At 39.2% G+C, this 13822-nt stretch overlaps 1 protein-coding gene across 1 annotated transcript; it reads left to right on the forward strand.

Annotated features, from left to right (window-relative positions):
• Positions 1-288: 288 nt before the first annotated feature.
• LOC131789323 (uncharacterized) lies at positions 289-6648 on the forward strand. The gene is made up of 5 exons (XM_059106419.2): positions 289-413; positions 2638-2672; positions 2879-2937; positions 3597-5478; positions 5815-6648. Exons 1-5 carry the CDS (start codon positions 386-388, stop codon positions 6199-6201), a joined length of 2391 nt encoding a protein of 796 aa, XP_058962402.2. The 5' UTR covers positions 289-385; the 3' UTR covers positions 6202-6648.
• The last annotated feature ends 7174 nt before the right edge of the window (positions 6649-13822 follow it).

The following is a 13822-nucleotide window of genomic DNA, read 5'->3' on the forward strand; positions in this document are numbered from 1 at the left end:
TACGAAAAAATTTTCTATACCTTTTTTTAATTAGAAACAAGACAACATTTCCTGTGTGTATTTGCATTTGTCAACAAAATTGTAACAAAAATGCCTCAAAATGATAAAAATGGTATTCTAAAGGTGGTTGTAGGTGGTTTCAGGTGGTTTCAGGTGGTTTTAGGTGGTTCAGGTGGTTGTGGGTGGTCGTAGGTGGTTGTAGGTGGTTTTGGTTGCTTCAGGTGGTTTTAGGTGGTTGTAGTTGGTTTTTGGTGGGTTTGGGTCATTCCATGTTTTTGCAGCTACCTGCGTTTTGTACCCGTTGGAGAGAACACATCAGCGCTCGATCACATCGCAACCTTCCTCGTCCAGGCTGGTCTCTCAAGGCGGCCCTGTCGACTCACTGATGGCTTCATTTCAAGAGGACCCCGAAGGTAAGATGTTTTGTGTAGAGAGTAATTTCAAATGTTGAATTAGGGCTTTTACGATGGCGGCGACTTTGCCTGAATGTATTACATGTTTGTTCTAAATCGCCAAGGTGGCTTAGCGGCTAACCATTTCTGGAAGTTTGGGTGTACTTCATATGAATTCGCCTTATTCTTGACATTTCAAATATTTTGTTGCTCGACTCACGGCCACGGTTTCACAAAGACTAAATGCCTGGCAATCTGAGATTTTTATCTACCTGGGTAGCGTTTGAACACATTCTATCTTTTCGAATTGTCTAACAATTACAAAACAATCAATGGTCATATACAGTTCAGCTGGTATTTGAAAATCGTATCAAGAAATGGTCCATTCCTGTGCCTCAACTTTTCTATCAGCTTTTCCGATGAGCGTTACACAATAGTCCTTTTGTCCTGGATAACGCTGAGGGAATCTAGCCGAAGCTAAACGGAAAAGTTCGCAACTCATCGGAATTCATGTCGGCAATAACAATTAAGCTGCACTGTGGAAGTGGGTAAGGTAAATTTGCACTCGTCGGTGTTGCCATCGAATTGATGATAATGCGCTCAGTAAGTTTTTAAGTTTGCCATAAGCGAGCGCGAAGGTGCGACTTTTTTCCCTAAAGAATAACAGATATCGCGCCCGTAATTCTTTTTCCCAAAACCTGTCATAGTTTCGAAATGAATTGTTCTTAGCATTTCAAGACTAAACAATTCACCATTTGAATCCAAACGAACGCTCTTATCGTTTTTCCCTGGCACTGGCTCTGACTCTCTTGTGCTTCTTTATTGTCGACCGCGCGGCACTTTGTGTCACTTTTATTCCTTGAAGCAACAAGCGAAGTCTTTCGCGTGTAAATCTCGAGTGAAGCCTGTCATAAAGAAAGAAACAGACTCGTGATTTAATAACCCTTTGAATGTAGCCTGCATCGCAGACGTAATCTAACCCCGACAAGTAACTCAACAAGGGGTTTGGTTTAAGGGGGTCAGTTTCTAAAGAAACTGTGATACTGCGTCGGTGGGAGAGTATAGCAGGTAATTTAGTGTTAACAACTGGGTTGAAAACATAAATTAGCCACCGTGAAGGGTAAAAAAGCTGACGTTTCGAGCGTTAGGGGTTTGGTTTAGTTTGGTTCCCTCTAAAATTGTCGAAGATAGATGGACTGCGAACGCAACAGTTTATGATTGCAACGGCAAGTGCTTTGCTTCCCGGGACAAGCAATCCGATTCCAAACAGAAGATTTGCGACACAGGTGATCAACAGAAACATGGACCTGACATGAATACAACGCTCCCCCAAAAAACGTTTCATCAGTTACTTGCACGAACCTCTCGGCAGCATTCCACTTACTATCAATAATTACAAGAAAATAAGAGTATTCAGTCAAGTGGACAATTAAGAAAATTAATCTCACTATACTGCCTGGTCAGGACATCCAGTTTTAAACTTCCTGACGTTTTCTCTCGTATCCAAGTTTACGGACATCCTGAATGCTAAAAAGATGATCGTAAGAGGAGGAAGCATGGGGGTGGGGGGCTGAGTTAGGTGCGGAATTACGTAAAATTGATTCAGTGCTTGAAAGAACAAGGCTTGTAACATATGCGCTGTTTTATTCTTCTTTTGTTATTTTATCAGATGTAAATGAGCAGTAGGTGGCTTTCTGAAATCTTAATGATACGACCCCACTCCACCCCTAGAGAGTGGGGTAGAGGGTTGCGTTGTTCGCTGACTGTTGACTTTTTCTTGGAACTACACTATTGCTTACTGAAATATTCATGAATTGATTTTGCTTTTGCCAAACACCTTATTAGTGCCCGCACTCAATGTTCTGAACCTGGCTGAATTATTCTGATTCCCCTCTCCCAATTTTACTGAACATGTAGTTTGATTTTCAGCAATTGTATCTATATCCATACCTTCTTCTGATGAAGATGAAGCTGGTAAGTAATTATGGCAAATGTTACTTCCGCTTCTTGGATATTCAGCAGAGGATATGAGAAGGAGAACAAATGGGGGCTGCTTAATTGGAAAAACTGGGCTTCTAATTTGATAGAAAAAAAAGAGACAAATAATTCTGATTTCCACATAATTCTAGCGATTAAGCAGGGAATCTAAGAAAGTTCCAGTGGGGTAATGGCAGGAAAACTAGCATGTCCGCATAAGTTTATGAAATTTAGCAATTTTTTTAAACTTATGATCTTTTCCTTTCAGACTTTGTTGGATATCTTCCAAGTAAAGCTCTTAAGGTATGTATATCTTCATTTAAATATTGCAGGGTATGTGGACTGCTACACTTTTTAGCCAGTAATTGATATATCAGCAAAAAATGCCAGGATCATTCACTAGAAGGTTAACATTTTACGGGTTTTTTGAGGTGGGGCCACTTCAGTGCATGAGTTTACGATTTAAATGTTCATTTTATTAACGCTAACTATTACTTTTCTTGATTTAGTTAGAAGAACCCACAAATTCAGAGAAAAATAATTTTACACAGAGGGACAGTCAAGTCAGGTACCCACGTGTTTTATAAAATAGTAGGTTATTTGGTTATTTCATAAACAACCAGTTCATTGTCTTAAATGACCTGTTGGTAACCTTGCTTTACTAGGCACTGCCATCGCTGATACAATTCAATTCTCGCAGAAACCACTAAATCTGTTACAACATCGTAAAAGATTTGCCCTGAAATCTCAAAGTTGTTCTTCAAAGACTTGTTGCCGACATGGAAATATCTTAATTCAGTGTACTGCTAATAAAAAAAATTGAAGGAAGAAAATCACTAGTAAAAAACTCTTTTTCAACAAGTCTTGAAAGCTATAGAATCGTGGAAACTTTTGGCTCGGATTGGCTAGCTAGATGTTGCCGCGAACGGTGACCAACCATTTGCAATATGAAACTTTTAATCCACGAAGGCTTTGAGTTAACTCGCAAAAAATTTTAACTTAACACTAAGACCAAAAAATCGAGAAACTAAACGTGATAGTGAGGTTTCAACTCGGTGGCCTCGTGGCACCGTTCGAGGATGCCCACCACCGCGCATGCACACAAAAAAACTGAAATGTCCCGTATGGGTACCCAGGCAATGGCTGGGCGTCGACCAGCTGCTACACTAGCAGCTCATTCTCATTCCCTCATTGACCCTCATTATATGATGTCCTATTACATTTCAGGGAAGAACAATTGCTGGGGGAAACTGATCACGAAACAATTCTTAACACCCTTCTTCAAAACCCCATAGAACTGAACTTAAAAGAGAAGCCTTCAGCCATAAGGGAAAACAAACTTTTCACCCTAGACATGAGGGAAATCCCCATATCCTCAGTGGAAGCAGAAGATAATGGTGCATATATATCAAAAGGTAATGCCAAGAGACTATTCCAGTACAATAGCAAAGGTTCCCGCACTGTTCACAAAAATGAGAACGGAGCATTTTATGCAAACGTCAAAACCTCTAAAGGCTACAGAAAGGAGTATATCCCTGAAAGTGAAGTTTATGAACTGACGAGGTATTACAAGACCAGCAAGTTCAATCCCCAGTTTTCACGTACAATTGCCACCGTCAAGGCCATAACAGATAAGGAACTCAAACCATTTTACCTTGTTCTGTACAAATGGGCAAGAGGAGAAAGTAAAGAATTCTTTCTTCCGCGCCATGGGAACGCCAAAAAGCCGACTAAATCAGCATATTTTCGTAAAGACCTTTGCACATCTACAGCCATAGATAACTTGTTGGATGAGGGTATGCCTACAGATACAGTTTATAATACCTTGATCAATGAAAAGACAACCACCGTCAGCGAGACAATACCAGGCCCAAAGATGTTTGAGAATAGAAAATACAAGAATATGAAGGCCACATCAACCAAGACCACACTGAAGCGTAATGAAGCGGAAACACTGATAACAAGTTTGCACACTCTGCCTCTCAACAGTAGTGTTACCTTCACAAAAGAACAATATATCTCAGTCAACTCGTCTCCCAACATGCTGAATGACATACATCGATTCTGCGTTCTTGGAAACAGTATACTGAGAATCGATACCAATTTTGAGTTGGTCGATGGCCTATGGCTAACAGATACTACATACACGAACGAGTCCTTAATCGACCAGAGCAACAAGCATCCTGAATTCCCCGGTCCAAGCTTCTGGCATTTCAAGAAGAGTCGAGAGAGTTATCGAAGATTCGCTGGTGAACTCATCATTGCTAAACCAGAATTGTTAGGAATAAAGAAGATTGGCCATGATCTTGACAAAGCTATTGCTGGTGGTATGACTGACATCTTGAAGGATGCAGACAATGTTTGGTGTACGCAGCACAGTCAGGAACGTGACGCCCTCAAACTTAAATCCCTTGGCGCAAATGAAAGATCAAGGAACAGAATCATGACTGACATCTATGGGTCCCAGGATGATGTCCTACTACACAATGGCTTGGCAGACACAGATGACCCAGAGGACTTCCAAATTAAATTGGCACGTTTGGAGACTGCCTGGGAGAGCTTGGTGCCGGGGTTCCACCGATGGTTTACAAAGCATAGGTCGGAACAATTCAAGACTTGTCTTGTCCTATCTGCCCGTCAGAATCTGGGTATAACTGGTAGGTTCTACACCAGTGGTTTAGAACTCAAACACCGACTTCAGAAAAAACGTCTTCGAGAAGATGAGATTCCAGAGGAGGTCGCCAATGTCACATCAATGCTGGAGAAGTGGACAACGGAATTCTACCTTGAGGAGGAAAGGGCTGTTTGTGGTTTGGGAAAGTATAGGCTTTCTCTTGGGTACGAACAGTTTCAAGTCGATCCAGTGAAGTGGAACAGGTGGAGCCTAGAAAGGCAAGCTCAACACCTATCAGCATTGCGTAACTTCACACCGAAGTCATATGACATGTATAAGAAACCCATGGTTACTGGAATTAAGTCATCTCCACAGAGTAAAAGAAGGAGAGTCCAACCAGAAATCTTCACCGACAGAGTTGAAGTTGGTGATGACACACCTCAAGCAGTCACCCCTATTCGAATCACAAAGAGTGATGACAAGACAAAGTGGCAGGTGAGAGGAACTCTGACTGCATTTGTTTATATCTATAAATGTGGCAAGCAGACTTAGATGTTGGGACTAAAATTTACTGGGTTAATGGTGCAAACTCAAAGACCAACACAAAACTTGGTGGGGGTCACGTTGGTCATACAAGTGAAGAATGCCAGAGTTTAGCTCATACTATATAGCGAGCAATTCACAATCCTGGGATCCACTAGCCAAAAAATAGGCATTGTTATTAGATCTGGGATTTCTACAAGGGTAATTTTTCTCTCCTACAGACAAACAGATACATATGCAGACTGAGGTTTAGGTTTGTTACTCATCAGGTTCAATTTAATTTCATAGGTAGAGAAAAGTACAAATGCAGCTACTGAAGCAATGAACTTCCTTGACCCTGACAGGATATCGGGAAATCAGTACGAGCTTGTAAGCAGAGATGATGAAAAGCTTTGCCCCAAAAGTGTCCAACGCTGTGAGCAATGCAGGGTGGCTTTTCATCAGGCGGATAAGGTTGTCGTCAAAAGTGTTAGAGTGCGGGAACGCACTGATAAGTCAGGAAAGACAGTCAAATATACCGGTAATCTTTACCTGCATTTTCTAACCAAATGCCTCTCTGAATATGACCAGAAATTCGCCTTTTCTGCTATAACGGTCCCCACACGCACCCTTACATTTCTACCTGAAGGAGGAAGGGCAATACTAGAGGCCAAGGGGTTGTATGTGGAGAAGTAACTCGCGTGTGAACCTCAAGCATTTTTCAGTAAGAAATTATTTACAAATCATTTCATTAAGCTGTTTCAGTTAAACATTTTGTAAAAGAAAATACAATGTTATTACCCTTAACATTGGGACAAGCTACGTGGCATTATCAATTTTATATTCTTCATATTCGGGGGTTCGCTAGAGAAAAAAAGAGTTTATGGTATTTGTTTAAGAAATACATTGAATTACTACAAGGATGTGTTAGTAAGTTTTGTTCAATTTTTGCAGCCACACAATGTCGTAATCTTGACATGAAATGAAATAAATGTGAAAAACACCAAATTTTCCCTTTAGAGTTGTTGCTATTTTCCAAAAGTTTTTAACAAATGAGTACATATATATTGAAACTTAGAATGAAGCAACGGTTCCATGCCAATCATGCTCGGGGTATTTAGGTTGATGAAGATATTTACTTGTTAACGGTTTTCAGATGTTTTGTTATGTTCTGTGAATTAAAGAATGCGTTGCTACGCTGTAAACTTAAAGTTTTATTTCTTTGTTGCATTTGCTGTCTACTGTTAAATCAAATCAAACCATTCCAGGGTTATCGGTGCAATTAGAGGACTAAAAGGCCCTAACCATACAAACAATATTGATTCCATTTCCGAGAGCGCATGTCAGCGAAGAGTAGACACAGCTGTTTACTTTGTGGACCTCTGAATAGGCAAACAGCACCCTTCACCCGATCCCATGGCAACTTCCTCATTTCGGTCGAATATTTTAAACAATATATAGATTTAGCCAAGCTTAAATTTCTGCTTGTTTTTAGTAATTCTGAAAATACTTGAGCGGTCAGCGGCCATCATCCAAATTACGTGGCTCTATGAGTTCTATGCGATGTAAGTTGACGTTAACCTTTATACTCCAAAATTGATTGGCCTTGATTTAAAATTAAAGGTTCAGGTTGGCGTCAACTTACATCATTTATGGTCAGTTGACAGCGGTCAAAACAAGGTAGCCGCTAACCACCGAGGTCAAGTGATTTTTAGAAGGTGGCCGCTGATCAGTCGTTAATGTTGTTAATGTTTCAAATGGATCGCAGGCTCAAGTATTTTCAGAAATTATTTAAACGTTAACAAGCAGAAAATTTGGAGCTCCGCTTTTAGGCTTGTCTTAATCTTTATATTAGTTCTCTGATACCTAACAATACAAAAACAAAATTCTAAGTGGCCATGGAATTTAATGTTTCTGAAGGTAGTTGTAGGTGGTTTCAGGTGGTTTTAGGTGGTTGTACACGTGGTTTTAGGTGGTTATAGGTGGTTTTGGTGGTTGTAGGTCATTCCATGTTTTAGTGTTTCAGCAAAGTTTAGACGACTGCCAGAGAACTTGCCAGTCACACGTACCCAGTTTGATTAGAAAATGCTGTTTCGCATTTGTCGTCGGCCAATAAGGCAAATAATCTCAACTATCCCGTCTGTTTGGAAAAAAATAGACTTCAGAATGATAAAAAACACTTGCTATGCAATATTGAACTGATTGAGGCGTTCTGTTTTTGTTCAATATACTCTCGCGTAACTGTTATTTGCATATCTAAGCCGTCACTCCTTTATTCAGAGCACGTGGTCGATAGAAAGGTAACTTTACTAACTATTCTTTAGAGAACAAAAAGTCGTTAATTGTAAACCTTCTTAAGAGAGTCTAAATTGAAGACGTGACTCTTACGATAAACATCTTGAACAGAAATTTTGGCAAGTTCACGGTTAATATTACACTCTAGCTTTATCTTTTTGATACCGCACGTACTGTTAACACTTTTAAAAAAGAATTAGAACTAGTTGCAATCGTTTTTAAAGATAACAAATAAAATCCTTATCAAGGTTTCAGTCATATCCTTTCAGTATGAATACAAACTAAGTTATTATCGGAGTGATCTGACAAAAGGAATTCTATCGAGTCATCAGTTACTGTAAGGATAGGCCAAATCGGAGTGAGCGAGTAAAACAAACCCCCGCTATGCGTGAACAAAATCAGAAAAAGGTAAACATGGTCACTTTTCGTCTCCTCTTATTTGGGCTCTGATCTTTTTGTTCCCAAAACAAATCAATATCTAGCTTCTCCTTGCAATATCCAATTTCTTTATTTTCTTTCCTTCTTCAACCCATGTCAACACTCCACAAAATCTTCTATAAGGATGAAAATGAGAGCCAAGACTGTATGCGCAAACTGTATTTTCACGTTACGACTATTATGGTTGAGTCATTTTCCATAGTCTTTTAATTCAGGCAGTAACTCAAAGGAATGACTGTATTACTGGGAAACACTTATATGAAGAGGTTGTGATGCCTGCACAGCAATCTTTTTAAAGCAAAATTTCCTGCGAACATTTTCAACTTTAACCACTTTTTAAAGGGAACATCGATGGTTTCGTGTTACGCTATATGAGGACATTTAGCCAGGTCTGTTAAGTTACATCATCAATGTACAAGTTCATGGTAAAGCAGTAGGTAAGAACCTTTTTAACTCGTGGACGTGCGTAAATTAAACCGATATGAATTTATACTAGAAACAATAACAACTTGATTAAATGTCGCTACAGGAAGTCTGTTTAAAGTCCAGTAATAAATCTGCAAATATAGAATATTTCTGATTCTTGTGAGATTTGGCAGAATTAAGCCGAATGATAAAAACAGGCAACAGCAGAAAAAAATATTCATCTGCTAAGGTGTCAGTTGACTTAGAAAAGCGTTCAATTTGATGTTTTTGACGAAGGGTCGATGTAATGTCTGTGGACGGCCTCCTTTTTTCGGCATTAATTCCTGAATGGAAAAAGCTGGGTTTAATTGTGTGAGATATGTGAGTTCAACTTTTGATATAACACAAGACGAGGATCTGCAGAAGAGAGAGGACCCCTCCCTTAGCTAATTTGACAATACTGAGAGAACAAGGAATCAAGTCTAATGAAAAAGGGTAGAGGCGACAACGAGAAAAAAAAAAGTTTATTATATTAAAGATACGAAGAAGAACATTAGTTGTCATGTTGCACAATTGTTTGTATTGTGGTAAGAGACTATAAAATGGATGCAACTATCTATATCCGGCCGAAACACACCAAAGGTCGGTTACCACTAACAACTAAAACAAGTGGCAATATTACCTACTTCATAGAGTTGTGATGGAGGGTATAAACGTAGTACTGCACTACACTCTTAACACAAGTTCCACTATTATCTACAGCTTTTAACTACGAGTAAAATAATCTTCATTATCCATATTTGTTCATTGATTTATTCTATATTATATCTTTTACCAATATATTTATTTTGTTAGTTCATTTACTTATTTCTCCACTTAATGCTATTCAATCCCCTCCAAGGTTCGTTTTATTTGAATAATTTTTTTATCGAACAGAAATTTAATTTCGTATTGTTTTGCATTGCTTGCTTTTATTTTAAGTACTTTCGTTATGTAGGGAGCTCAATCTTGTCACCATCATGCGCACTCCTTTACATTTACTTATTCAATTACATATTTATTTAATCATTTGTTTATTTATCTACCAACTATTTCACTTAATTACATATTTCTAACCACCCTCACAGTTTTTTTTGTTTACTATAGTTTCAATTTGTTGTTATTCCATGAATGGATTGAGATTAGTTTTATAGTCTGGAGAATCAACGGGCATTTTAAGAGTTACACCATGTAACACTAAATGTTCACAATTCTCAGAGTGTGCAAAACACTAGTAAAATTATAGAACTTCAGAAAACTTTAGACACTAACGAAAAAATAAACTAAAGAGAATCGTACGAATACACAGGATACTAACGAAACAATTGGAATTTAAATTTAGGCAGGGTACTGGACTTACAAACGAAATAATCGAGCTAAAGAGAACACTCGCAGTGCGCTAGATACTAACAAATCAGCAGAACTAAAATGAATTCTAAGAGTGCACGAGATATTAACGAAACAATAAATTTGAAAAGCATCTTTACAGTGTGCAAGAGATTATTGAAACACTTAAACAAAAAGAAATCTTCAGCGCGCACGAGAAACTAACAAAACAATAGAACGATAGAGACTACTTAAAGTACGCAATATCCTAACAAAATAAACGAAAAAAGGAATCATCAGAGTGCGTAAGGCACTACCGCAACAGTCAAACTAAGGGGAATCCTTAGAGGGTGCGAGACACTAATGCAACAGTCAAACTAAAGAGAATCCTTAGCGTGCAAGAAATACTAACGCAACAATCAAAATAAAGAGAATCCTTAGAGTGCGCAAGACACTAGCGCAACAGTCAAACTAAAGTGAATCCTTAGCATTCACGAGACACAAACGCAACAATCAAACTAAAGAGAATCTTTAGAGTGTGCGAGACACTGACGCAACAATCAAACTATAGAGAATCCTTAGCGTGCACGAGACACAAACTTAACAATCAAACTAAAGAGAATCCTTAGAGTGGGCGAGACACTAACGCAACAATAAAACTTAAGAGAATCCTTAGTGTGCACAAGATAAACACAACAGTCAAACTAAAGAGAATCTTTAGAGTGTGCGAGACACTAACGCAACAATCCAACTAAAGAGAATCCTTAGAGTGCGTGAGACTCTAACGCAACAATCAAACTAAAGAGAATCCTTAGAGTGCGCGAGAAAATAACGTAACAATAAAACTAAAGAGGACCCTTCGAGTGCGCTAGATACTAACGCAACAGTTAAACTAAAAAGAATCGTTACTGTGCGCAAGATACTGTTGCAACAGTTAAACCAAAGAGAATCCTTAGAGTGCGCGAGATACTAACGCAACAATCTAAATAGAGAGAATCCTTATAGTGCGCGAGACACTAACGCAACGGTCAAACTAAAGAGAATCCTTAGAGTGCGCAGGATACTAAGGCAACCATCAAATTAAAGAGAATCCGCAGAGTTTGCGAGATACTAACGCCACAATCAAAATAAAGAGAATCCTTAGAGCGTGCGAGACACTAACGCAACAATCAAACCAAAGAAAATTCTTAGAGCGCACGAGACACAAACGCAACAATACTAAACGCAACGGTCAAACTAAAGAAAATCCTTAGAGTGCGCGAGACACTAACGCAACAATCAAACTGAAGAGAACCCTCAGAGAGCGCCATTATAAATCGAGCTGGTGATAACCGATCACGTTCGAGAATTTTGTTACAGTTTTCATTAACTCAACAATCTCACTAAAGAGTGTCCTCAGATTGCGCGAGACACTGACGCACAATCAAACTGAAGAGAATCCTCGGAAAGCGCGAGATACTAACTCGAAAATCAAACTAAAGAGAATCCTTTGGGTGCTCGAGGTACGAACGCAACAATCAAACCAAAGAGAATCCTTAGCGCGCACGAGACACAAACGCAACAATGCTAAACTAAAGAAAATCCCTAGAGTGCGAAAGACACTAACGCAACAATCAAACTAAATTGAACCCTCGGAGAACGCCAGATAATAACTCGAAAATCAAACTAGAGAATCTTCAGAGTGCGCAAGACACTGACGCAACAATCAAACTAAAGAGAATCCTTAGAGTGCGCGAGACACTAACGCAACAATATAATTAAAGAGAATCTTCAGAGTGCGCGAGACACTAACGCAATAATCAAACTAAAGAGAATCCCCGGAGAGCACCAGATACTAACTCGAAAATCAAACTAAAAAGAATCCTCAGAGTAGGACGCGTACACTGTCCTATTGTCCTATTAGTGCTCAAATCGGGCAGGTGATAACCAATCACGTTCAAGAATTTTGTTATAGTTTTGATAAGAGTACTAATAGGACAGTACACGCGTCATGCTTGTGATTGGACAGTGTAATAGGACAGTTTACGCGTCATGCTTGTAATTGGACAGTGTAATAGGACAGTTTACGCGTCATGCCTGCAATTGGACAGTGTAATAGGACAGTTAAAGGGACAGTTCATACGTCATGCCTGTGTAAGTGGACAGAACGCGTCATGTGCGCGCGCTAATGTCTCGCATTTCGCCGAGTTAACTGATTTTTTTCTTTTATGAAAACGTATAGCCGATGTTTAGTTTCTTTCTCAAATTTTGTCATAGCTTTGATTAACTGGTAACAGGACTGAGTGGAGTCCAATTTCGTGATTAACAAATCAGACTCCCACTTCGCGCTTGTCCGATTTTGTTAATCACTCGTATGATTACAGACCGAATTGGACTCCATACGGTCCTGTTACTATTTATGAATAAAGTTAAGAGAATCCCCAGTGTGCGAGATACTACCGTAATAATCGAGCTAAAGAAAATACTTAGAGTGCCCGTGGAAGTAACGTAACAATTGAGCTGAACAAACTCCTGAGTGCGCAAAACACTAAAGCAATAATCAACGAAAGACATTAGCACAGTGCACAAGACACTAACGCAACAATCGAACTAAAAAGAATCCTTTTAGTGTGCAAGATGCTAACGAAACAATCAAACTAAGGAAAATTTTCAAAGTGTACAAAATACTTGCAACATATTCGAACAAAAGAGAATCCTTAGAGTGCGCGAGACACAAACGAAACAGTCAAACTAAAGAGATTTTCAGAGTGCGCGAGACACTAACGAAAAAATGAACTAAAGAGAATCCTTTGAGTGCGCGAGACAAATAAGAAAGAATCAAAATACTACAATCAATAAGCGTAAAGACGTTGTGTGAAATGAACATTCTCTTATCGCTGGTTCTTAAGCTACGTTACTTATGTTCCTTACTTGGAGGAATGTTCTTTTTGGGCACAATGGAATCAGAACGTCATGTAGAAAAGCGTTAGAAAAAGACATAACGATGTCGGAATAGACAATTCTCCTGCCTGTCAAACAGCCAGCCAGTCAGGCAGCCAGCCAATCAGCCTGCAAGCTTGTCAGTAAACTAGCGAGGCAGCCAGCCACTCGGCTGGCCAGTCAGTCGGTCAGTCAGTCAGTCTAGCTGTCAGTCAAACAGCCAGCCAGTCGATCCTTCAGTCAGTCTGTCAATGTATTAGAAACTAAATGACTTACATGAGCTCCAAGAAGACAGGCCTTGTGCCAATTCACATCTTGACTCAGTTTATTCATGTGCGAGGACAGGCACACAGGCACACACCAACCATCACCCTCAATAAGAATAGCTATAAGCCACATGGCCAATTGGAGGTTTGAGCCCTTTATATAAAGTCCTATCATACATAAATAGTAAACAGAGGATATTACATGGCCGCGTGGTGAAATTTCAAAAGAACTGGCCGCGCACCTGAGCAGGAAGCTCTCTTGTCATTGGCTAATCATGTTAGTAACCATGGCGACATCAATGTCCTCACCCGTGAAAGATAAAAATAGTATCTTCACTGCCGCGATGAAGGTATGATTTTTTAGTTAGAGGAAAAATTCTGGTATTTCATCAGTATCTATATAATAAAAATTAATATTTAATGTGTAAATATATTATCTGAATCTACAAGCCTCTCAATTAGTACTAAAATGATACTGTGAGGGGAAGGGAGGAGACAAAGATATCAGCAATACTCTAGACACTTTTTCAAATACATGTTATGATGAGCATCAAATGGCTCAAGTTGGCAGCCCAACGCTATTTTGATAAAGTTCCAAAGGACATGAAATGCATAAAATCCAATACATA

Source organism: Pocillopora verrucosa, chromosome 1 (assembly GCF_036669915.1).
Source record: "Pocillopora verrucosa isolate sample1 chromosome 1, ASM3666991v2, whole genome shotgun sequence".
Taxonomy (NCBI): Eukaryota; Metazoa; Cnidaria; class Anthozoa; order Scleractinia; family Pocilloporidae; genus Pocillopora; species Pocillopora verrucosa.

Coding starts and splice junctions, on each gene's coding strand:
- LOC131789323 (XM_059106419.2), top strand. CDS start 386: ATGGCTTCATTTCAAGAGGACCCCGAAG. Junction 2,673..2,878: donor TTCCAAGTAAAGCTCTTAAG/GTATGTATATCT, acceptor TTCTTGATTTAG/TTAGAAGAACCCACAAATTC. Junction 5,479..5,814: donor ATGACAAGACAAAGTGGCAG/GTGAGAGGAACT, acceptor TTAATTTCATAG/GTAGAGAAAAGTACAAATGC.